Below are 23330 nucleotides of genomic sequence, written 5' to 3' on the forward strand. Positions count from 1 at the left end.
AGATGCACTTATGTCAGTGTTACAGGCAGACACACTAATGTCAATGTTAAGGGTAGAAAGAAAAGCAGCACTAACTTTTTAACAAATCGCATAAAACATCTTTACTGGCCCCATATTTTTCATAGGCCTAATTCAGTAATAAATTTAGACTGAGGAAATATTCACGCACTCCAATGCACAATTTATATGCACACATACAATACATACATGTATACTGTACATGCAAAAACACAAAGGAAAAAAACTAAATCAATGTATATTTTAGTAAAATAACACAAAAATGAGGTGGTACATGACAGTGTTTCTTATTCCAGAGCAACCGCAATTCTGAACACAAACCTTAACAAAACAAAAAGGAAAGAAAGGAAAAAAAATCTCAAAACAAAACTGCTTTCAAACTAAAATCAGTACTGAGAAAGTGCACTCGACTATTTCCTGATTAAGTCACTAGCATTCCTGATGCTACCATCTCTGTAAGAGAAAAAGATAGATGCATCTCTCCTTCGGGAAGAATCTTGTTTTAAAGATGACATTGAAGGCGTGGTAGATTTCCACGGCAGCCTGAGAAAAGCGCAGTTTCCCTTCATGCCCCCTTGTGGCTGTAGCACTTTATTTCAGGAGGAGATGCGTGTGGAAGCAGTGGGAGGTTTTTCCAGGTGAGACTGGACTACTGCACCATACTGTTGATGCTGCTGCTAGAACCACCCAGACCATTCTCCGTTTTCTGGAAACTTCTCACTGCACTGGGCACCTGCAATCCTGTCAACAGGGTCAAACCTCCGCACCACACCTACCACAAAACCAAATAAACACACCATTAACACCACACCTACCACAAAACCAAATAAACACACCATTAACACCACACCTACCACAAAACCAAATAAACACACTATTAACACCACACCTACCACAAAACCAAATAAACACACCATTAACACCACACCTACCACAAAACCAAATAAACACACTATTAACACCACACCTACCACAAAACCAACCCACAAAATAGCAAATAAACACACAAATAACATGACATCTACCACAAAAGCCTCTTGTTGGTTTGTGTATGGTTTTCTCAGACAGACACTCTCATGAAAAACAGTCACAGTAATAATGTGTAGAACAGAGAGAATAATAATGTCAGGGGCACTTCAGGTGTGAGATGTACTGGCTTCAGTTTATGCAATAATCTGATGGGTTTTTTTTTTATCACAGTAAAGGTCCACATGCATTAGAGCTGAGCTTTTCTGGAGGACACCGCTACCGGCTCAGCCCTGTGTGAAGTCATGAGTTCACGCTCTGACAACACATTGTGACTAAAGATTCAGTCTTCTCTTACTCCCATTACTTTACTAATGGTCAGATAAATTAAACAAAAGAACTATTTTTGGTTATTTATGATATTAACAACATTTTGGGGAAATATTTTCAACATGCCTGTTTGTTGTGCTCTAAATCTGCTGAGAGTGTAACGGAGTAGTGAGATGAGACCACAGCAGGAATGACAGACCTCCCATAGGCCACATGAGGGGTGTCTCTCCAAACTCTATTTTACCAAGACACACACACGCACCCCCCCCCCCCCCACCTCACTCTCTCTCGTGTGTTCATCACTTACCATGAAGGCAGGTACAACAGGCTGGCTGAATTTAGTTTTGAAGGTGTGGAGTAACTGTTTGTTTTCTGCATTATAGAAGGACAGCTGACCTAACAGGACAATAAAACGGGAAAATGAATGAGGTTAAAAGACATTTTCCATTAAAACACATTATAATATGTATCTCAGTCTTTTCTCTCTCTCGTGTCATCTCTCTTTACCTCCATCCATGTCACAGTAGACCCCAATCCTCTCAGGCACAGACACATCCAGAGTCTTGGCCTTGTTGTTGTGTTTGGCAGCAAAGGAGTTTTGGAGCCAGTTGTTGATGTGGACACACCAGGTGCTGCTGGTTTTGCCCAACTGGTCAAACTTGCCAAGGTTCCTGTAGGCCACGCCCAAACTGTACGATTTACAGTCTTTAAGCGCAGTCACCTCCCAGTAATGCTGCCCGCTGTCTATTGCTGTGTCACCTGTGTGTGCGCACACACACATATACACGCACGCACACACACACACAAAACCCCATTAATGAAACAAAGCAGAAGAACAGGGCATTGGTGAGATCCATCAGTGATTTGATAGCAGGTTTGCAGTGACAGGACTTTACCCAGTACTGTGTAGGACTCTCCTGTAAACCGGTCCCTGCCCCCTCTCCCCGCTGGAGAGCGCGTCACTGACAGCCTCTTTGGAGAAGGAGTCCCGCTTCTGAAACGTGTGCCACACAGAAAAAAAACCCACACTTAGAATACTGTGTTCACACCTACACACACACACACACACACATGCACATACAGAGACGTGCACTCAGACAGACACACACAGGCAGACACCACTAATGACTACGACTTGAGTCTCAACATTACTTAAACAATAAACAGGAATTTCATCGCTAGAATCTAAAACCGACATCTCAGACCAGTCAAACATATAAGAGCGTGCCAGGATTCACACAGATACACCACAGTGTGAGACAATCTTAATGAGTCGCCAAAAAACAGACGGAAATGAGATGAGATGAGATGATGAGGTGGAGGAAGAAATGATAATAAATTATGACCACTCCATGTTCTGGCAGTACATGATCTACAGTCTGACTGTGATTACTGTGCATAGCACCCACACACACACTCACACACATACACATACAAACATACACACTCACATACACAAACACACACACACACAAAGCACACACACGCAGAGATACAGGCACGCGCAAACACACACATACAGGCACACATGCACCAATGCACATGTACACACATACTGAAACACGCACACACACGGACACAGACACACGCACACACGGACACACACCAGAGTTTCATGGTAGATGACACTGGTGACTTGAGTCCAATGAGTTAAAGTGAGGCAGGTGTTAATGATCACTGAACACACAGTGTTAAGGCTCACAGCTAAATAAGACACAATGCAAGCAAACTGGCATCAGTGGACTGCAATACTGTTCTTCCTGTTTCATCTAAACTACCACTGAAGATAGTACCACTAATAACCATCCCTTATTAATGAATGAATATGACTGACACTTAGCCAGTGTTCAGACAAAGTGCACAAATGCCTTCATATTCTAGTCTGTCATTAGTAACATACATTTATTATAGTGTGTTAGCAGGCACCAGTACACAGTGGGAAGGAACTCAAGACCACTAGACAGCCAGTGAGTGACAGAGCAGCAGACCAAGGGGTGTGGCCATGTATCACAGGGGCTTTATTACTATCATACATTCAGTTATCACAATGTTTAATTACAGGTCAAAAGATTATTTGGATCTGCACAGAAATTCTGAATACAGGGGTAAAAAAAAAAGGAGATCAGGCTTTTCTGCATGGTAATGGGAATAAAGTGGAAACCCACTGGTCAGACTGCCGGGGCCCTCCCCCTGAGCTTGGTTCTGTTTGGTTCTGTGTGGTTCTGTAGCTGTGTGTGCACTAAACTTTATGAGTCAACATTTGTGCACCTTGTCTTCAGAATGGAATGAGTCTGAGGGTAACACATGAACTCTGCTTTGAGATTCGTACTCACCAAAATCATTGGTTTGAGGGCAAAGCAAGAGAAAAAGTCAGTGCAAGCATGATATTATTATTACTGTTGTTGCGGTTGTTGTTATTATTATTATTATTATTATTATTATTATTATTATTATTATTATTATCGCTAATGTCTGTTCTATGACAGAAGACAATCTGTAACTGGAGGCTGTCATTTTGGTTTCATTTCTTTGGAAGGAGAGTGAAGTTAAAGGACGCTGTCTTAGATTTAGAAGAGAAACAATGTTAGGAAAGAGAAAAAAGTCATGTAGAGATGGAAACTGGAAGGTGTAAACTGTGATTATATTTAAGGAAAAGTGTATACACTGTATATACACTGTTTACAGTAGACATTGCTTAACATTAAAATACTAAATGAGTATTAAAAGGAGAAAGTTTTCCATCTGTAAGTGACTGTTTCATTCATCACTCAAACCCACACACACACGGCATTGGTTATGTCTGACAGTAAGGTGACCAGTGTCAATTCAACTCCCACCTGAATAATTCAGTGAAACTCTCTTGAATTATTCAGCATTCTGGCAGTTGTATTGACTCTGGATGTTTTTCTAAGCATGTACAAGGTGAGAGTAGAGTTTCACAAGGCATGGACAAAGTCCTCATGTCCGTCTGTCTCTACGAGGACAGGGGTCTAAGTCAGTTACAGCCCAGCAAGCCCTGTTGGCCAGTGTGCAGCAGCGAGAGACAGTGAGTGGCCGTGCTATAGTGAACTAAGGCTTTTGGTCATTACACTAAAGCCTACAGCCACAGGACACAAGGTCACCTTGTCATGTTCTTCAGATTGGTGAGGTGTGCACTGTTGACAAACAAGGGAAAAACAAAATGGAAAAGAAATCAGGGTTACATTCAAACTGAAGATGTGGCACGGTGGGAAAGGAGCAGACTGGAAACCACTGCTCCAGTCAAACCTCTACACAGATACTCAGATGTTAAATCCCTCGAGAGAGGATGAGGCACATATATATATATATATATATATATATATATATATATATATATACACACACACACATATATTTATTATATGAACATATGATAGTACAGTGACAGACTGCAGTGCCATAGCGCCCTCTACGGGTGTTCACAGAGTCGTCAGTTTAACTGTGCTCAACCCACGCTTCAGTTGTCGGAGCACCAGTTTCTTATATAAGAATCTTGGAGTTGTCTTGTATTCTGTGTTTATGTCTTTACTGTCTTCTATGTATATGGTCCTGGATTAGCAGAAGGAGATGTGCCCATACTAAAACATCTCAAATGCAAAGAAACAGGACACAAGAGAACATCCTCAAAAATAGCCAGCCACCAAAAACAAAATTAACGTTCTCCAACTGACGAAGATAACCATCTGCACCAAACAAAACTGATCATCCACAAAAAATACAAAATAAATCCTCTCCAACAAACAAAATTAACCTTTCACAACATACATATTGTGCCATCAACATTAAACAAAACAAGTCATGGACCAAAATACAGAAAAAAAATCTCTGTTCATCTGTTGCATTAAATCTTAAAAGCTGGGACATGTGGAGAAGCTGGAGGCCAGGTTGGTACTGCTTACCTGCCCTTGTTTTCCTTCCCTTTAAACTTGCTCTCTTGACCTTTGCCCCCCTGGGGGTCCCACTCTACACCCCCCTCATCCACCTTCAGGTTGAGATGTGAGGAGGAGGAGTCCAAACCAAAGTTAAATGCTGGAGACCAAAAGAAGAGGAAACAACTTCTCACAGACCCTGTCTGTATGTGTAATCCTAATCCTGTCTGTATGTGTAATCCTGTCTGTATGTGTAATCCTAATCCTGTCTGTATGTGTAATCCTGTCTGTATGAGTGATCCTGTCCGAATGAGTGATCCTGTCTGTATGTGTGATCCTGATCCTGTCTGTATGTGTAATCCTGATCCTGTCTGTATGTGTAATCCCGATCCTGTCTGTATGTGTGATCCTGATCCTGTCCGTATGTGTGATCCTGTCCGTATGTGTGATCCTGTCTGTATGTGTGATCCTGTCTGTATGTGTGATCCTGATCCTGTCTGTATGTGTGATCCTGTCCATATGTGTGATCCTGATCCTGTCTGTATGAGTGATCCTGTCTGTATGTGTAATCCTGATCCTGTCTGTATGTGTAATCCTCTCTGTATGTGTAATCCTGATCCTGTCTGTATGTGTAATCCTGTCTGTATGTGTAATCCTGATCCTGTCTGTATGTGTAATCCTGATCCTGTCTGTATGTGTAATCCTGATCCTGCCTGTATGTGTAATCCTGTCTGTATGTGTAATCCTGATCCTGTCTGTATGTGTAATCCTGTCTATATGTGTAATCCTGTTCAGTCACTCTAAAGAATCTAACGAACATTGTCATCCACACTGAAAGTGTGTGGATGGTTAAGGGACTATTTCCAGCAGGACTTTTGTCCATATAAATCAAAACTGTACTGTGTGACTGAAAGGGTGTGGATGGTTAAGGGACTACTTCCAGCAGGGCTGTGGAGTTGGAGTTGTGGAGTCGGAAGCAAAATTGGGTTTCTGGAGTCTGAGTCAGAGTTGGTGGTACCATAAATTGAGAAGTCAGTTGAAGGTTTCGTTTACTGACTCCACAGCTAATTCCACAGCACGGCTTTATAAAAAAAGCCGTGCTGTGGAGTTGTGGAGTCGGAAGCAAAATTGGGTTTCTGGAGTCTGAGTCAGAGTTGCAGTCAGTGGTACCATAAATTGAGGAGTTGGAGTCGGAGTCAAAGGTTTTGTGCACCGACTCCACAGCCCTGATTTCCAGCAGGACTTTTGTCCATATAAATCAAAACTGTATCTTCTGACTGAAAGTGTGTGGATGGTTAAGGGACTATTTCCAGCAGGACTTTTGTCCATATAAATCAAAACTGCACTGTCTGACTTACACACACGTGGTCCTACCTCTGGTTTCCAAGGTAACGGGATCAGAGTAGTCCCCGGCAGCGGCCTTGTTACAAGCTCGTATCCGGATGTTCATGTATTTGGAGTCAAATTTCAAACCTGTGTGCGGGACATTTTTACATTTTTAACCATGCTCTCATCTCGTTTGACGATCATGCCATATCATAATTCTGTAAAGCTGTGAAAAAACAGGCATTCATTTCGGGGAAAGTCTTATCTGTCCTTTAAACTGTGTCACTGTGTAGACTGTTACTATGTGTAATGCAGGTCCTGATGTCACGCGTTACTGTCAGTCTATTCTGTGATTCTCGCAGACTGTACACAGCTTTGCTTTGGCTACATGTAATTGTCAGAACGTATACCTTCTTCCTTTTGCTCTGCGTACCTGCCAACATGCATTTGATAACCTTGTCTCTTTTTTCTTGATTTTGAATTCAGTTGTCCTGGTTTGTATGTATTGTTAGAGTGAATTCAGTAGTTCCTGGCTGAATGTATTGTTAGAGTGAATTCAGTGGTGCTTGACTGTGAGTACCTGATAGAGTGTATTCAGTGGTCTTAATGTTATCCACCACCTCCCAGGTGTGTTCGTCTTTGACACGAGGGAGACCCTGATGATTGGTCTTCCTGTACTCTAGGATGTAGTGATCGATTTTACTGTCTTCCACAGGCATCTTCCACACCACCGACACCTCATTATCAACAACCGAACACTCCTGAACCTCGATCTCCGGCGCACGTGGAACTAAACATACACAAAACAGGCTCTAATTCACATTCCGGTTTACTCTCAAATGACCTGCTCCAGTCTACAAAACAGGCTCTCATTCAGATACAGGTTTATTGCAGAATGACCCGTTCTGGTCAGAATACAGGCTCTGTTTTAGATACAGGTTTCCTTCCAAACTTCTCTGGCTCCCTCCTCTGTTTCTGCCTCCAGGATTACACAACAACATTTGTGTAATAATATAACACTTGTGTAATTTGTATTGTGAATATAATGTGAAAGTAACAATGTGCATGTGCTTGTCATCTTGACACTGAGGCAAAAATGCATGCATTCATATACAGGTTTCAGAGGCACAGAGAGAGAGAGGGTGAGTGTGTGTGTGTCAGAGAGAGAGAGGGATTATCCTTGTGACAGATGCCTGATTTGCATTACACTGGGCAGAGCAGGTGTTTTTTTTGCATTAACCGTAACTCGATGTTTAAAAGACGTGCCACTGAGACAGCTGTGCTACACATCTGGGCTGAAACAGCACTTTACACAACTTTCTACTGCAATGTGTGTCTACTCAGCATAACAACATGGTGAAAGCTGGCATCACTTTAAGGCTGTGAGAAAACATTCAGCACTCAAATAAAAAACAACCACTGAAAATACAGAAAAAAGGGTAAACAGAGCGTGAAAAGGGGTGTAAAAACAAGGTGTAAAAAGGAGTGTAATTTGGGAGTTCCTGGGTACAAACTTTATTCTAAAGCAACAGCCAACTTATCAAGAGGCAAAAAATCTTCCAAGTAAATCTCTTCCCTCAGTGAGGTGTGGCTGTTGCTATGGATACAGGGCTCCCCCAGCCTCCCTTGTGTTTAACATGAATGGAGTAACTCTGACTTAAATAACTCCCATGATGCCCTTTATCTGCTCTGTGCCCTGAGGATAGCCAAATGGGGAGTCTTCTCAGGGTGAACGAAGGAGGGAAAGGGAAAGGTCACGATCCCAGCTGGCCCAGGGCTGAATGACTGAATGACTTTCAGCGAGTTACTAAGGGACGGCTATCAATCCCCACAGAGTCTCCACTAATGAACCAAACTCAACCAAACTGCATACTGTCCACTGTCAAATAAAGTCTGTAGAGTAAAATCTGTAGAGTAAAGACTGTTAAGTTTGTAGAGTAAGGACTGTGGAGTAAAGACTGTAGAGTAAAGACTGTAAAGTCTGTAGAGTAAAGTCTGTAAAGTCTGTAGAGTAAAGTCTGTAGAGTAAAGTCTGTTAAGTTTGTAGAGTAAAGTCTGTTAAGTTTGTAGAGTAAAGTCTGGTAAGTTTGTAGAGTAAGGACTGTGGAGTAAAGACTAGAGTAAAGTCTGTAGAGTAAAGACTGTAGAGTAAAGACTGTAAAGTCTGTAGAGTAAAGACTGTAAAGTCTGTAGAGTAAAGTCTGTAGAGTAAGGACTGTAGAGTAAAGACTGTAAAGTCTGTAGAGTAAAGACTGTAAAGTCTGTAGAGTAAAGACTGTAAAGTCTGTAGAGTAAAGTCTGTAGAGTAAGGACTGTAGAGTAAAGACTGTAAAGTCTGTAGAGTAAAGTCTGTAGAGTAAAGACTGTAGAGTAAAGACTGTAAAGTCTGTAAAGTCTGTAGAGTAAGGACTGTTCAGTTTGTAGAGTAAGGACTGTGGAGTAAAGACTGTAGAGTAAAGTCTGTTAAGTTTGTAGAGTAAAGTCTGTAGAGTAAAGTCTGTAGAGTAAAGTCTGTTAAGTTTGTAGAGTAAAGTCTGTTAAGTTTGTAGAGTAAGGACTGTGGAGTAAAGACTGTAGAGTAAAGCTTTCGGTTTGCCTTGTTAATACACAGTGTGCTGCTGTAATCTGACAGGCTAGGCAGCATGGAAACCCTTCAGGGAAACAACAACATCTTCTGCATGGATGCACACCAAATAAAAAAAAAAAAAAACACGAGGCAGATTCAGTCTACTCCACAGAGAAAACAGAGAACCACGAACACTCTAGACTGCACAGAGTATCCACATTCAAATGAACACATTTACAAATTACACAGGCTTCTTTAAGATTCTACATTCTGTCTTTATTCTTATTTCAGCTAAGAAAAAAATAATTAAAAAAGGAAAAATTTAATATACACACACACACACACACATATACACACACACACACACACACTCACTCACTCATTATCTAAGCCGCTTATCCTGATTAGGGTCGCGGGGGGTGCTGGAGCCTATCCCAGCGCACATAGGGCGAAAGGCGGGGAAACACCCTGGACAGGTCGCCAGTCCATCGCAGGGCACACACACACACACATATATATATATATATATATATATATATATATATATACACACATACATATAAAAGGGATTTTTTTGTTCTATTGAGTAGATGTTCAGCTGAGAAAAAAGATTTAGAAGAAGATTTAAAAAAACAAAAGCAGGGATTTTATTGTTAAGAGCATAACACATATTCTGTTTATTATACTCAGACCCTCACCCTATTACCCTCAGTCGACTCCTGTTTTATCTAATCCTGTTTAAAACACAGCTGGATGTCACATACAATCATCTCTACTAGAGTCCCAGTGACACCAGTCCAGTAGTGGAGTGATTCTCAGCTCCAGTCCTGGGGGCACGGTCCTGCACGTCTTTAACTCTTCATTATCACAGTTAATTGAGCTAATCAAGGGCTTGATGATTCATTGATCAGTGGAATCAGGTGTGTCAGTCCAAAGATGTGCAGTACAGTGGGCCCCCAGGAGTGGAGTTGAGAATCACTGCAGTAGTGTATCTGATGGTTTCTCTCAGAGGGATGTTGTCGGAAACCTGCACTCTGAGTGCAGAGACTGACTGACTGACTGACTGTAGAGACTGACTGACTGACTGACTGACTGTAGAGACTGGCTGACTGACTGACTGACTGACTGCAGAGACTGGCTGACTGACTGACTGTAGAGACTGGCTGACTGACTGACTGCAGAGACTGACTGACTGACTGACTGTAGAGACTGAATAACTGGCTGAGTGACTGACTGACTGTAGAGACTGGCTGACTGACTGACTGCAGAGACTGAATGACTGGCTGAGTGACTGAGTGACTGACTGACTGACTGCAGAGACTGGCTGACTGCAGAGACTGGCTGCAGAGACTGGCTGACTGACTGACTGCAGAGACTGGCTGACTGACTGACTGACTGGCTGACTGACTGCAGAGACTGGCTGACTGACTGCAGAGACTGGCTGACTGCAGAGACTGGCTGACTGACTGACTGCAGAGACTGGCTGACTGACTGACTGCAGAGACTGGCTGACTGACTGACTGCAGAGACTGGCTGACTGACTGACTGACTGACTGACTGACTGACTGCAGAGACTGGCTGACTGAATGACTGGCTGAGTGACTGACTGACTGACTGACTGCAGAGACTGACTGAGTGACTGACTGACTGACTGACTGCAGAGACTGGCTGACGTAATGAATGAATGCAGAGACTGATTGACTGACATTGTACAGACTAGAGCGCAAAGACAAGCTTTGCGTTTGTGAAAACAGAGGTTCTGGTTTGTGGGTTTTGGGTCGGCTGTGGCTGGTTTACCAGGGAGAAAGCGGAGGTTCTGGAGAAGCTGCCTCTCCTGTGAGAAGTCCACCATCAGGTGAGTCATCGTGGGCGTGGCCTTGGGCTTCATGGTTACACGGAACGCTGGAGCCATCGTTACTCTGAGCAACGGGAGAATAAAAAAGTACCACATGATGTGACAAACCATCTCAGTCTCTGCAACTACCATTAAAACCAGTTCCCAAACTACTACACACACCACTAACACTACTGCAAGCACCATCCACACACACTGATGCTTCTGTGATCAGGTTTGTTAAACTGCTTAGCCCACTCTTAGCTTACACTCTTCATTCCACACGCAGCCACTGGCCAGGCCTCATACACTGGCTCACATACACATATATATGTCTCATAGGTGTAACTCAGTTAATCTGACTTAACAAGCAGACACGTTTCCAGACATGACCAAGAGTCAAGAGCCCTGTATCTTACACTCAATCTCATTCCGGGTTTTTCATGTAAAAAGTCACTGATAACAGAGCCTCTGGACTGTAGAGAACCACTATGCTCTAACCAAGAGCTAACAATGCCAGGCAAACACTCTGCTTATCACTTTATACAGAAATTTACTATTTTTATTTAACAATCTACAACACTCCAGGGAAGCAGCTCTATCAGTTTCACACAGAGAGGCTTGAGAACAATGATTACTGGGTAATGTTATACAGCCAATGTGTTGTCAATCTATATATAAATAAAGACAACTATGTTATGGCAGACTCTGTGGCAAAGTCACTATAAAAAGAAACAAATAGAGATAGGAGTGCAGCTAAACCATGCAGTGCTAATGCTGGCACACAGAATACACGTAGAGAGAGAAGAGGAGAGAGTACCATACCGGTCTTTGATCTGTTTTGCAGCCTTGGTGAGGAGAGAGGAGGAGCAGGGGTATGAGGAGCAGGAAGAGAGGGAGAAGAGAGGAGGGGAAAAAAGGTTGTTAGTAGAGCCATGCAAGTGGAGTATGAGCATAACGACCTGCTCAGCACCAGTGTGGACAAATACACACACACACACACACACACACACACACACACACACACACGTCATTATTCATTTCCTAGCGGGGACTTCTCATTGAATATTAATCTATCCCTAACCCTTACCATAACCTTAACCACGGAAATGTTTTGACACTTTTTGTTTTATCAGTAACAACAATATAGTTTAGAAAAACATTGTTCTCCTTGTGGGGACCAGTATTTTGGTCACCACAGGGCAATTTTGTCAGATTATACTAATTTATATCTTACTAGGGACTTTCGGTCCCAGGAAGACACAAATACATGGTACACGCACACACACACACCACACAAAAAACACGCACGCACATACACAAGCACACACACAGAAAAGCAGACACACATTCAAATACACGCACAAAGACACACACACACACAATCATGCAAACATATGCATACACGACAAGAGAGCATACAACTGAAAGGATTTATAAATATTTTTGCATGTTTTCCCATCATGAGTTTATTTTTATTAGTCTGCATGACTTCTGCACCAGTGTAAAGTACAGACATTCCTCTGCCTGTTAATAAAGAAACAGCTGAATTTGAGATATGATTTTTGTTGCTGTGTTAGCCTGAGTGAGAGAGACGGTTGAATTCGAGATATGATTTTTATTGCTGTTAGCCTGAGTGAGAGAGTCAGTGACTCAGGGGTGGGAGGGAAGTGTCTTTGCATGCTTTTATTTTGTCTTTTCTTTGCATGTTTTTATTTTGTTTTTTCTTTCATACTGTAGTATTTTCCTTATCTCAGTCACTGAAAACAAAATATATCCACAACCACAAAGTCACATGCACCCTTCACGTTTCCTGCTACAGTAAATAATGAGAATTATAGGTAATGGAAAAATGCTATACTGCATTTCAGACAGACGTTAACAGCTTGTTTTATGTCAACATGATGTGACAAGCCACAAATTCTAGTCAGGGACATTTCTGCCAAAGCAAAATAAACATACTGCTCCCAAAGCTTTATGCTGCAGAAAGTTAATCAAGAGTGATGGTGTGGAAATTCATAACATATTTACTGCAGAAATGAAAAACACAGAAAGGCAAAAGACACACAAACATAAACATATTTGATTCAAGCTGTTGTGTTGGAGCACAGTGTAATTTACTGCTTTACAACACAGGGCCATATGACTCCATCTCACAGTGTAATTTACTGCTTTACAACACAGGGCCATATGACTCCATCTCACAGTGTAGTTTACTGCTTTACAACACGGGGCCATATGACTCCATCTCACAGTGTAGTTTACTGCTTTACAACACAGAGCCATATGACTCCATCTCACAGTGTAATTTACTGCTTTACAACACAGGGGCCCATGACTCCATCTCACAGTCTAGTTTACTGCTTTACAACACAGAGCCATATGACTCCATCTCACAGTGTAATTTACTGCTTTACAACACAGGGGCCCATGACTCCATCTCACAGTCTAGTTTACTGCTTTACAACACAGAGCCATATGACTCCATCTCACAGTCTAGTTTACTGCTTTACAACACAGGGGCCCATGACTCCATCTCACAGTCTAGTTTACTGCTTTACAACACAGAGCCATATGACTCCATCTCACAGTGTAATTTACTGCTTTACAACACAGAGCCATATGACTCCATCTCACAGTGTAGTTTACTGCTTTACAACACAGGGCCATATGACTCCATCTCACAGTGTAATTTACTGCTTTACAACACAGAGCCATATGACTCCATCTCACAGTGTAATTTGCTGCTTTACAACACAGAGCCATATGACTCCATCTCACAGTGTAGTTTACTGCTTTACAACACAGGGCCATATGACTCCATCTCACAGTCTAGTTTACTGCTTTACAACACAGGGCCATATGACTCCATCTCACAGTATAATTTACTGCTTTACAACACAGGGCCATATGACTCCATCTCACAGTGTAGTTTACTGCTTTACAACACAGAGCCATATGACTCCATCTCACAGTGTAATTTACTGCTTTACAACACAGGGCCATATGACTCCATCTCACAGTCTAGTTTACTGCTTTACAACACAGGGCCATATGACTCCATCTCACAGTGTAATTTACTGCTTTACAACACAGGGCCATATGACTCCATCTCACAGTCTAGTTTACTGCTTTACAACACAGGGCCATATGACTCCATCTCACAGTGTAGTTTACTGCTTTACAACACAGGGGCCCATGACTCCATCTCACAGTCTAGTTTACTGCTTTACAACACAGAGCCATATGACTCCATCTCACAGTGTAATTTACTGCTTTACAACACAGGGGCCCATGACTCCATCTCACAGTCTAGTTTACTGCTTTACAACACAGAGCCATATGACTCCATCTCACAGTCTAGTTTACTGCTTTACAACACAGGGGCCCATGACTCCATCTCACAGTCTAGTTTACTGCTTTACAACACAGAGCCATATGACTCCATCTCACAGTGTAATTTACTGCTTTACAACACAGAGCCATATGACTCCATCTCACAGTGTAGTTTACTGCTTTACAACACAGGGCCATATGACTCCATCTCACAGTGTAATTTACTGCTTTACAACACAGAGCCATATGACTCCATCTCACAGTGTAATTTGCTGCTTTACAACACAGAGCCATATGACTCCATCTCACAGTGTAGTTTACTGCTTTACAACACAGGGCCATATGACTCCATCTCACAGTCTAGTTTACTGCTTTACAACACAGGGCCATATGACTCCATCTCACAGTATAATTTACTGCTTTACAACACAGGGCCATATGACTCCATCTCACAGTGTAGTTTACTGCTTTACAACACAGAGCCATATGACTCCATCTCACAGTGTAATTTACTGCTTTACAACACGGGGCCATATGACTCCATCTCACAGTCTAGTTTACTGCTTTACAACACAGGGCCATATGACTCCATCTCACAGTGTAATTTACTGCTTTACAACACAGGGCCATATGACTCCATCTCACAGTCTAGTTTACTGCTTTACAACACAGGGCCATATGACTCCATCTCACAGTCTAGTTTACTGCTTTACAACACAGGGCCATATGACTCCATCTCACAGTGTAGTTTACTGCTTTACAACACAGGGCCATATGACTCCATCTCACAGTGTAGTTTACTGCTTTACAACACAGGGCCCCATGACTCCACCTCACAGTGTAGTTTACTGCTTTACAACACAGAGCCATATGACTCCATCTCACAGTGTAATTTACTGCTTTACAACACAGGGCCATATGACTCCATCTCACAGTCTAGTTTACTGATTTACAACACAGGGCCATATGACTCCATCTCACAGTGTAATTTACTGCTTTACAACACAGGGCCATATGACTCCATCTCACAGTCTAGTTTACTGCTTTACAACACAGGGCCATATGACTCCATCTCACAGTCTAGTTTACTGCTTTACAACACAGGGCCATATGACTCCATCTCACAGTCTAGTTTACTGCTTTACAACACAGGGCCATATGACTCCATCTCACAGTGTAGTTTACTGCTTTACAACACAGGGCCCCATGACTCCACCTCACAGTGTAGTTTACTGCTTTACAACACAGGGCCCCATGACTCCACCTCACAGTGTAGTTTACTGCTTTACAACACAGGGTCTGTGTCCGAAATGGCATACTACCGTACTGCATACTGCATACTAGCCTAGTATACACTGCATACTGCGCACTACTCCACACACTAGTATACAGTATGGTACGCAATTATGAGAACTTTCCTGTAGTGTACTACACGTTTGCTATCGGTTGGGCTATCTGTTCTGTTAAAATCGAACAACACACGAGTACCACAAATATGTATCAAAAGTAGCCCTATAAGAAAGTGTATGAAGACTTATTACACCAAAATATGCAACTGATACATTTATATTCGGAACTGCAGCTGCAGTTGAAGTTGAAGCTGGTTCTGTCGCTGTCCGCCATGTTTTTAAAAATTTTTGACTGTTGGAAATCACCGCGTACACACACACATCACAGGTGCCAGGTGTACCTTTGAGAATTCCTCTTCGTTCTGGATGTGAAGAGCGTTGTTGGCAAACTCCAGGAGTTCCTCAGCACTTTCCAATGCACTGGTGCTCTGTGAAAGCTGGTTCTTAAAGAGAGACAGAGAAAAAAGGAAATGTTACTGCAATAAAACCACTTTCATACATTCTATAACTAATACTTCTATTACACACTAACGTGCATTCAGGTAACGTGAAAAACTTGGGGCTAGATTTAATCATTTGTTTGAACTGAAGAGCCCACCTGCAAATCATCTCACCTGTACAATTCACACACATTTCAAACAATACATGTCTGATATATAATGTCATGCTATCTATATACAGTACCAGTCAAAAGTTTGGACATACCTTCTAATTCAATGTCTTTATTTTATTCTTATTATTTTTATTTTCTACATTGCAGCATAATGCTGAGGGCATCAAAACTATGAAATAACACATATGGAATTATGTAGTAAGCAAAAAAAAAGTGTAAACAAAGCAGAATGTAGAAAACAGCAAAAATAAAGAAAACCCTTGAATGGGTAGGTGTGTCCAGACTTTTGACTAGTACTGTATATGTCATGCTTTTTAATCTGATACTTTAACTGGGACAATGGGGAGTTTAGGACAGAGGGGGAATCCACATGAGAGGAGAGTAAATCTCCACCCTTATGAATGGCATGTCCTGTTACATGAATGAAAAAGAACAACCTAACAAGGCTGTTACACAGGATCAATGATGTCTTCTTCTTGCTACAAAAACAGAAACTGAAAACATATATTTACAGAAATGAAACTTTACAGCTTAGCAAGTTCAGAGTGCATTGCCTCTAAAGAAAGGCCAGTGTCCGTCCACACTAACTGAGGTGAACAGAGGTGAGCCCTGTATTCTCAGGGAATTTCAGACAGAGGAGTGTAATAGACAGAATCTGTGTGCAAACACTGTGCAGCGGTTGGAGGCTGACTGGGCTGGAGGTGTTGTGATAAATCTCTTATCAGGGCTCATATCACATGCTTTTATTGTTCCTGCTGACTGTTACACAGCTGGCCAGAAAACGGCCATAGCACCATGATGACATCACCCTGTCTGGCCTGAGAGACAGGCAAAACTCCATACACACACACACACACACACACACACACACACACACACAGATCTCAATGGGGGAAAACACACCTAACAAAATAATGATAAGATCTGATCTAGTTAGATGACAGAGATAGTGGGAGACACAGGCAGGGGAGCAAGCAAGAGAGAGAGAGAGAGAGAGAGAGAGAGAGAGAGAGAGATGGGCCTAATGAAGGAGAGGATGTTGGTACCTGTAGTTCATGGGACTTCTTGGCCTGCTCCTGTTTGATTGCGTTGGTCATGCTTTCTTTCATCTCGTCCAGGATGGAGTAGAGCGTGTCGAATTCCTCCTCCAAATCTGATACCACCTGCGTGGAGTTCTCCTGGAGGAGCAGTGACATATAAAAATGACCTTAATATCTTCTGAGAAAAAAACAGAGTATAAAAAAAGACAGCTGAAGCACTCGGTGCTCTCAGATCTACTGTATGGTTCGGTTGGCGCTGTTTTCCTCTCACCTTGACTCCTGACAGTGAGTGAGTGAGGGTGTCGATGAAGGTGTGAAGCTCTTCATTTTTATTGGCTAGTGTGGTGATTATCCTTTGTAAGGCCTCCTGTAGGTTAGGAAAAAAAACAGTCTGTTTGAAATGTGTCTGTGGGCACAGCACGACCAAGCTTTAACACTCATCCTTAACACACACCTTCACCTTCACAGAACGCACTGACCAATCAGAAAGGTGTGGACCAGAAAACGTGCGGACCAGACCTTACAGTGGTGTCTGTCATGCTGATGAAACTGTCCAATATGGCTCTTACAGGGCTGACTCAACTGCCCATGACATCACTGACCTGTTTAAAACCCACTGTTAAAACCCAGCTAAGAATGCAAATGTTAACATGTGGAAACTCAGGAATCAAAGTGGCCACTGGCCGTCTAACTGCACTTTCACTGGACCCACAGAAATGTAACATTTCACCTGTTGTTATAGGACTGGTAGCTATATGTTTATCCGAACACACGTTACACAGTGACACTTAGTTTCATCTGATTTAAGCCGATAATGGATGTGTTGGTAAAAGATTACGAGTCCATGGTGATGAATAAACCAAACAGGAGTGATGACATCAGAAACCTGTTGTAACATTGTATTAAAAATTAATCATGAAGAAGTGTGCAAATATAAATATCAACAGATAAATGTAACACCTGCATAATATATGCAGGCGTCTCCTGGCACTCCAACTCTCCAGTTTTCCAGGGACACCTAATTTTTTGATAGAGCATCAGTTTGTCATCAGGGCCTAACTTTCTGCATCCACCAGTCAGATCCCTGGCATACCCCCATGACTCATCAGAGTGAATGGTAACCCTGGTTAAGGAATGTGGCATGAAGGAATCGCTTTATTTGCCATTATGACAGAAACACAATCTGTAACGCCATTCTGCACTTTGGGTGAATGCAATGACCCCACGACCTTTCTAATGACAAACACCTGACTCAGCTGAAGTGACTTAAGTCTTCTATTTCTTTCTGTTATAACTGTCAGGTGCCCATCAGAACTGGAACTGAATAGAAAGGCCATGAATGAACCCAGTGCCCTGAACTCAAAATCAAACCAATATAAACTGTTAGCCTGCATGTGGAAACAATGCATATGAAAACAATGTACATGAAAACAACAGCATAACTGTGGCCTTTGTGATCTGTGGGAATCAGACATATTTTCCTCAATAACATGTGTATATTTTACATATTGCCATTATTATAGTGTCTTTTTTATTTTTTATTTTTCCCCATATTGCTTCTGTTTAGAATAACTCATGGCTCAAATATCTTTCCACCTCATGTAGCACTGACTTCAGATCTGGAAAGTTCAGCTAGCACACGCTTCTTCCAGTGCGACTCAACATCTTTTCACTGTGCGAACCATGTCATTGTCAAACCCCATAATGCACCTGGAGGAGAGGCACACTTGCTCAACAACACACAGCCACGCAGGTACCTGAAAACAAGCCTGGGTTAGGAAGAATCTCAGCACTACCCAGTACAGAGAAGACAATTTTAAACATTCCCAGTGGGAAAGAGCGGCATAGCTGAGATTAACCTCTGCACAGTGTAACAGCGGAGTCCCTGGGTATAGCACTCGGGGGCCAGTCCACATACAGTCCTGACCTAATTCACAGCGACAGCAGCCTCACTTGCTGTTCATTTTCATTTTTAGAGCAGTGAGAGGAAAACAAGCTTTAAGGCTCGTTCAGACTGGCCTATATGTTAGCTCAGGCGGAAGCTTCACGGACGCCCGAGTTGGACTTACTCCGCAGATCAACCAATGGCCATCAAATGGCCCTCCCCCATCTGGATTTACATTCCTGACAACAGACTGACAAAAATTTATTAATGATATTGGTAAAACATTTCAAGCAGCCTGTTTTAATTGCGTCTTTGGTGAAAGAATAAACCAACCAAGAGCTGAATAAGAAACTAAGTCAAAAATTTGTTTCATTCAAACTGGTGTACAACAGTCATTCAATAATTCATCACTTCTGATTGGTTGCATAAAAGGGGTAAAAGAAAAATGTGACTAAACACCTTTATTTTCCCACAGAGCCTATCCTGGGATTGGGGGGTTGGGAGTACTGGGCAGATGCTGAGCTGCCTCAAGACTTCGCATTCTGTTCACTGATTCACTGAGCATCTGAGTTGCAGTAATTGGAGTTGTTACACAACAATCTGCTCTCTGTGTATCTTTATTATCTACATCCAGCCCAGATTTATGGTCAGGCATTACGACAGACGAACTACTGCTTTAAGTACTCTTGTGGGGCAAGGAAAAGCTACGTGTCTTCTATACAAACAGACTAAGACATGTGACACACCTGTCGGAGCGTCCACGTCAGAGCCTGATCAAAATCCAACGGAAAACTTGATGCATGATTTGAAGGCTGCAGTTCACTGACATAAAAAACAGCCAAAAGAGGTTCATATTTTCATTCTACAGTTCTTTGTCACAAAAATTAAAATGTATGTTCATGTCTGAAACACAGAGATGTTGAGAAAGAAACACTGACCATTAAAGCACAACACTAGTAACGAACATGGACTGTAAGGACAGTTAACTTGGAAAATGTTGTGTGAAGTGCAGAGTTACACCTAATCACAGTGACTGTGTGTCTATGCAAGGAGGTGACTCCCAGTATAATATATTTCCAATTACACACTGCAATTAAGCCTGAACAAACAACAGAACTGACTCAAAATCAGAGTTTTTGGACCTGTGTCTTATTTTACAGCATGATTGGTGAGTACTGGCTGCGTATTGGAAAGAATCCGGTGATATGATACGCATCCTGATACAGGGGTTATGATTCAATATATTGCAATACTGTAACGAAGGTGATATATTGCGATTTTTTAAATCTAATTTTAGATTCACTCATTTAATTAGTCTTTGCTGTTCCATTAGCTGTACACAGAATGGTGTCTTGCTAAGTGTGCTCTCAGATTTGTTGTGTTCCCCAGGTATTTGATTTTGGCAGGGCAGCTTTTGCAAACGGCATGGCTCTTGTCGATCTCCTTAGTGCCCTCTTTATTGTGGAAGCCAAAATAAGCCCACACTTCAGCTCTGTACGCCGCAGGAGCCGTCGAACTCTTTCGGAATCAGCCATTGGTGGTAATGTTGGCATTAGCAGACCTAATGCTAATGCCAACATTAGCAGTGCGTCTGCACTACTTTCCGACATAACAACTCCGTTGTTATTTTGGAGTGGAAGTAAAATCAGTCAAATGGCTGAAGATGGTTAACAACACTGCTATCTAGCGGTTGGGGTTTAAACACAACACAAAATGAACCACTGTCTGCCATGAATCTTTGCATGTAAACGATTAATTAAAAATCGATAGTGTTTTTGAGAATCAATACAGCATCACAAAACATGATATCACGATACCCCAGTATATCGATAATTTCTTACACCCCTAACGCTGGCGTTGCACGCACCTTATGTGACTGAACTAAGTACAGCCAACACTGGTCTACAGAGTACAGGATACGTGTTTCCGTCCAAAATATGGCCCACACAGGTATCCTGGATCTTTAGACCAATCTCTGACTCTGAGATGAAAAGATGGGTCTGAGACTCTCACATCTTCTGCAGAGACCCCCATGCCACCAAGTGTGAGCATCAGTGATCCATTCAACCAGACTAACCCAAAGAACCAGGGGACCAATGCATTTCATGACTTATACACATTAAACTGTTCTCTATAGTTCAGAGGTGAGCGCTAGACAGGCAGTGACAATAACTGCACTATTAAAGCTCAAGCTCAGGACAAACAGGTCTGAAGACTACACTTCTCTCGTGTACAGCTGCAGTGAGTATGATAGCTTCATGCTGATACAGCAGTAATGAAGCATTAGTGAAGTCACGGGCTCCACTGATGGCATATTTGATAAGACCAGGCACACCACACCTGCTATCATGACGGAAAAGGACACATTTTCAAAGGGTCAGAAAATCATTTATGGAGTAACTTTGGACAAAGGTTAAATCAGCTGAACACAGACCTATCAAAGGCCCAGGACAGTTCATGCAGAGCATGTTTTCAACCAGAATTACACGGCACTTTTTTCCTCTCCCACGTAAAGACCTGGCTCTGACGCACTGGCCGCTTAAGGCCAAGAACAGCACTAGCCTCAGCATAGGTCACTGTGTTTATCAGTTCTTATGACTGTGTATGCAAAGGTCACTGTGTTTATGTTTTTATGACTACATATGTAAAGTCAGTGCTATACAGCCTGACTGAGCATCTGCATCTGTAGCTTCTCCATCTCAACACAGTGTCACTTTTCTCAGCAGACCCGGAGGCAGGATGCCCAGAATGGATGATTTTCTGGGTGGGTAATGTCTGATGACACTGACTGGACGTGGACCAGTGTGTGGAAAGACAAAATGTTTAAATCTGGATGGAGAATTCATCTGTAATGGCAGAGGTTAGAGGCTTGTGTTATTTGGAATGTTGAAATCTTAAATGTGATAGTTAACATTCATATATTAAGTCAAAGACATTAAGAAGAACGCATACTGTACATACTAGAGGTGCACCGATCAACTTTTTTTCAGTTCCAGTTCGATTCCTGAATTTGGATATCTGCCCATACCGATACTGATACTGATACTGGCTAGCATGAACTCCCAGTGTTTCACATGATACTTTTGCAGATGCTTAATTAAACTGGTAGTATTATACGATGCAGCACAACTTTCACCTCTCAGAATGTTGGCTTTACACAAATTACAAGTTGCTGTCTTGCTTTTCTGTGTTTCAAGACTAAAATATCTCCAAACTAAGGACATGTTGAGTTGATAGTCAACTGTTAACATTACCAGACCACTCAGTTGCAGAAGAATGGTCCAGCAGCCGGTTGCAGCAGCAGAGCATAAGTTCGATCTTTACCTAGTTCGCACATAAATCGGCGAACTATGTTCGAGTTTCCGAACAACTACAAGATATACTGTTGCACCACACCACATACATTCAACGTAGACTTAAGTTATATCTTAAAAACTTACACTTAACACTAAGTAGGTGCAACGTCCACTATAAAAAAAATAGTTAATATGGCTTTTCGGTTTGAGCAAGTGGAAAACCTGCCACAAAATGAAGAAAATGAAGGATGCAGTTTGCGTTGGTAACGAGTTCTTCGCGACATCCGCTGGACCTGTGCAACGACATGGGTTTATATTGGCATTTCAGATTTCGGCACACAGAAATTCAGCGAATAACACACCTCCTTTCCTTGATAACTTTTCTGTTACTATTGTTAAAACTTTAACTTACCTGTTTTTGTTTCTTCGTCCTTGTGTAGTTTTAATATTACGGTTTGCAACTCCGGTTGGCTCTTTTATTAGTTGCTCAGTGAAAGTTATTCCATTAATTCAGTTAAAATTTGTTGCTAGATAACCTTCAGCAACTCGAGTGAAAGCGCACTACACAAACCATAGTGAATGAGCAAATGCACATCGGTACAAAGTAAATACACGCAAGAAGTGAATATGTTAAGAACTTTACATGACTGTAAAATACACCGCTGCCCTTGTAAGACACACACCTAACTGGGTACATTCATGTAGGGCAGCTGGGCAGCTAGCAACGGGCTTGTATGAAATGTTAAAAGACTAAAGGTTGTCTATGATAATTAAAAACTTGACGTAAGCCGTTCCCCTCTGACTCATAAGGCTGGAACAACTAAATCAGCATGACACATGCAGGCTACTGTGCACAGCAAATGACGAAAATGCCGTATGTT

At 42.0% G+C, this 23330-nt stretch overlaps 1 protein-coding gene across 1 annotated transcript; it reads right to left on the reverse strand.

Moving 5' to 3' along the window:
- Positions 1–514: 514 nt before the first annotated feature.
- On the reverse strand, positions 515–21503 carry fsd1l (fibronectin type III and SPRY domain containing 1-like). The gene is made up of 15 exons (XM_030785281.1): positions 21494–21503; positions 21067–21134; positions 17540–17635; positions 17275–17406; positions 15957–16058; positions 11756–11778; positions 10894–11015; positions 7111–7320; positions 6579–6677; positions 5235–5364; positions 4437–4469; positions 2211–2308; positions 1822–2073; positions 1622–1710; positions 515–790 (listed from the first exon to the last, which is right to left on the reverse strand). The coding sequence occupies exons 1-15, from the start codon at positions 21501–21503 to the stop codon at positions 668–670; spliced, it is 1587 nt and encodes a 528-aa protein (XP_030641141.1). The 3' UTR covers positions 515–667.
- Positions 21504–23330: the final 1827 nt, after the last annotated feature.

The sequence above is a fragment of the Chanos chanos genome, chromosome 9 (assembly GCF_902362185.1).
Source record: "Chanos chanos chromosome 9, fChaCha1.1, whole genome shotgun sequence".
Taxonomy (NCBI): domain Eukaryota; kingdom Metazoa; phylum Chordata; class Actinopteri; order Gonorynchiformes; family Chanidae; genus Chanos; species Chanos chanos.

Coding starts and splice junctions, on each gene's coding strand:
- fsd1l (XM_030785281.1), bottom strand. Junction 16,059..17,274: donor AGAAGTCCCATGAACTACAG/GTACCAACATCC, acceptor TCTCTCTTTAAG/AACCAGCTTTCACAGAGCAC. Junction 2,309..4,436: donor AATCTGAAGAACATGACAAG/GTGACCTTGTGT, acceptor CACACGTTTCAG/AAGCGGGACTCCTTCTCCAA.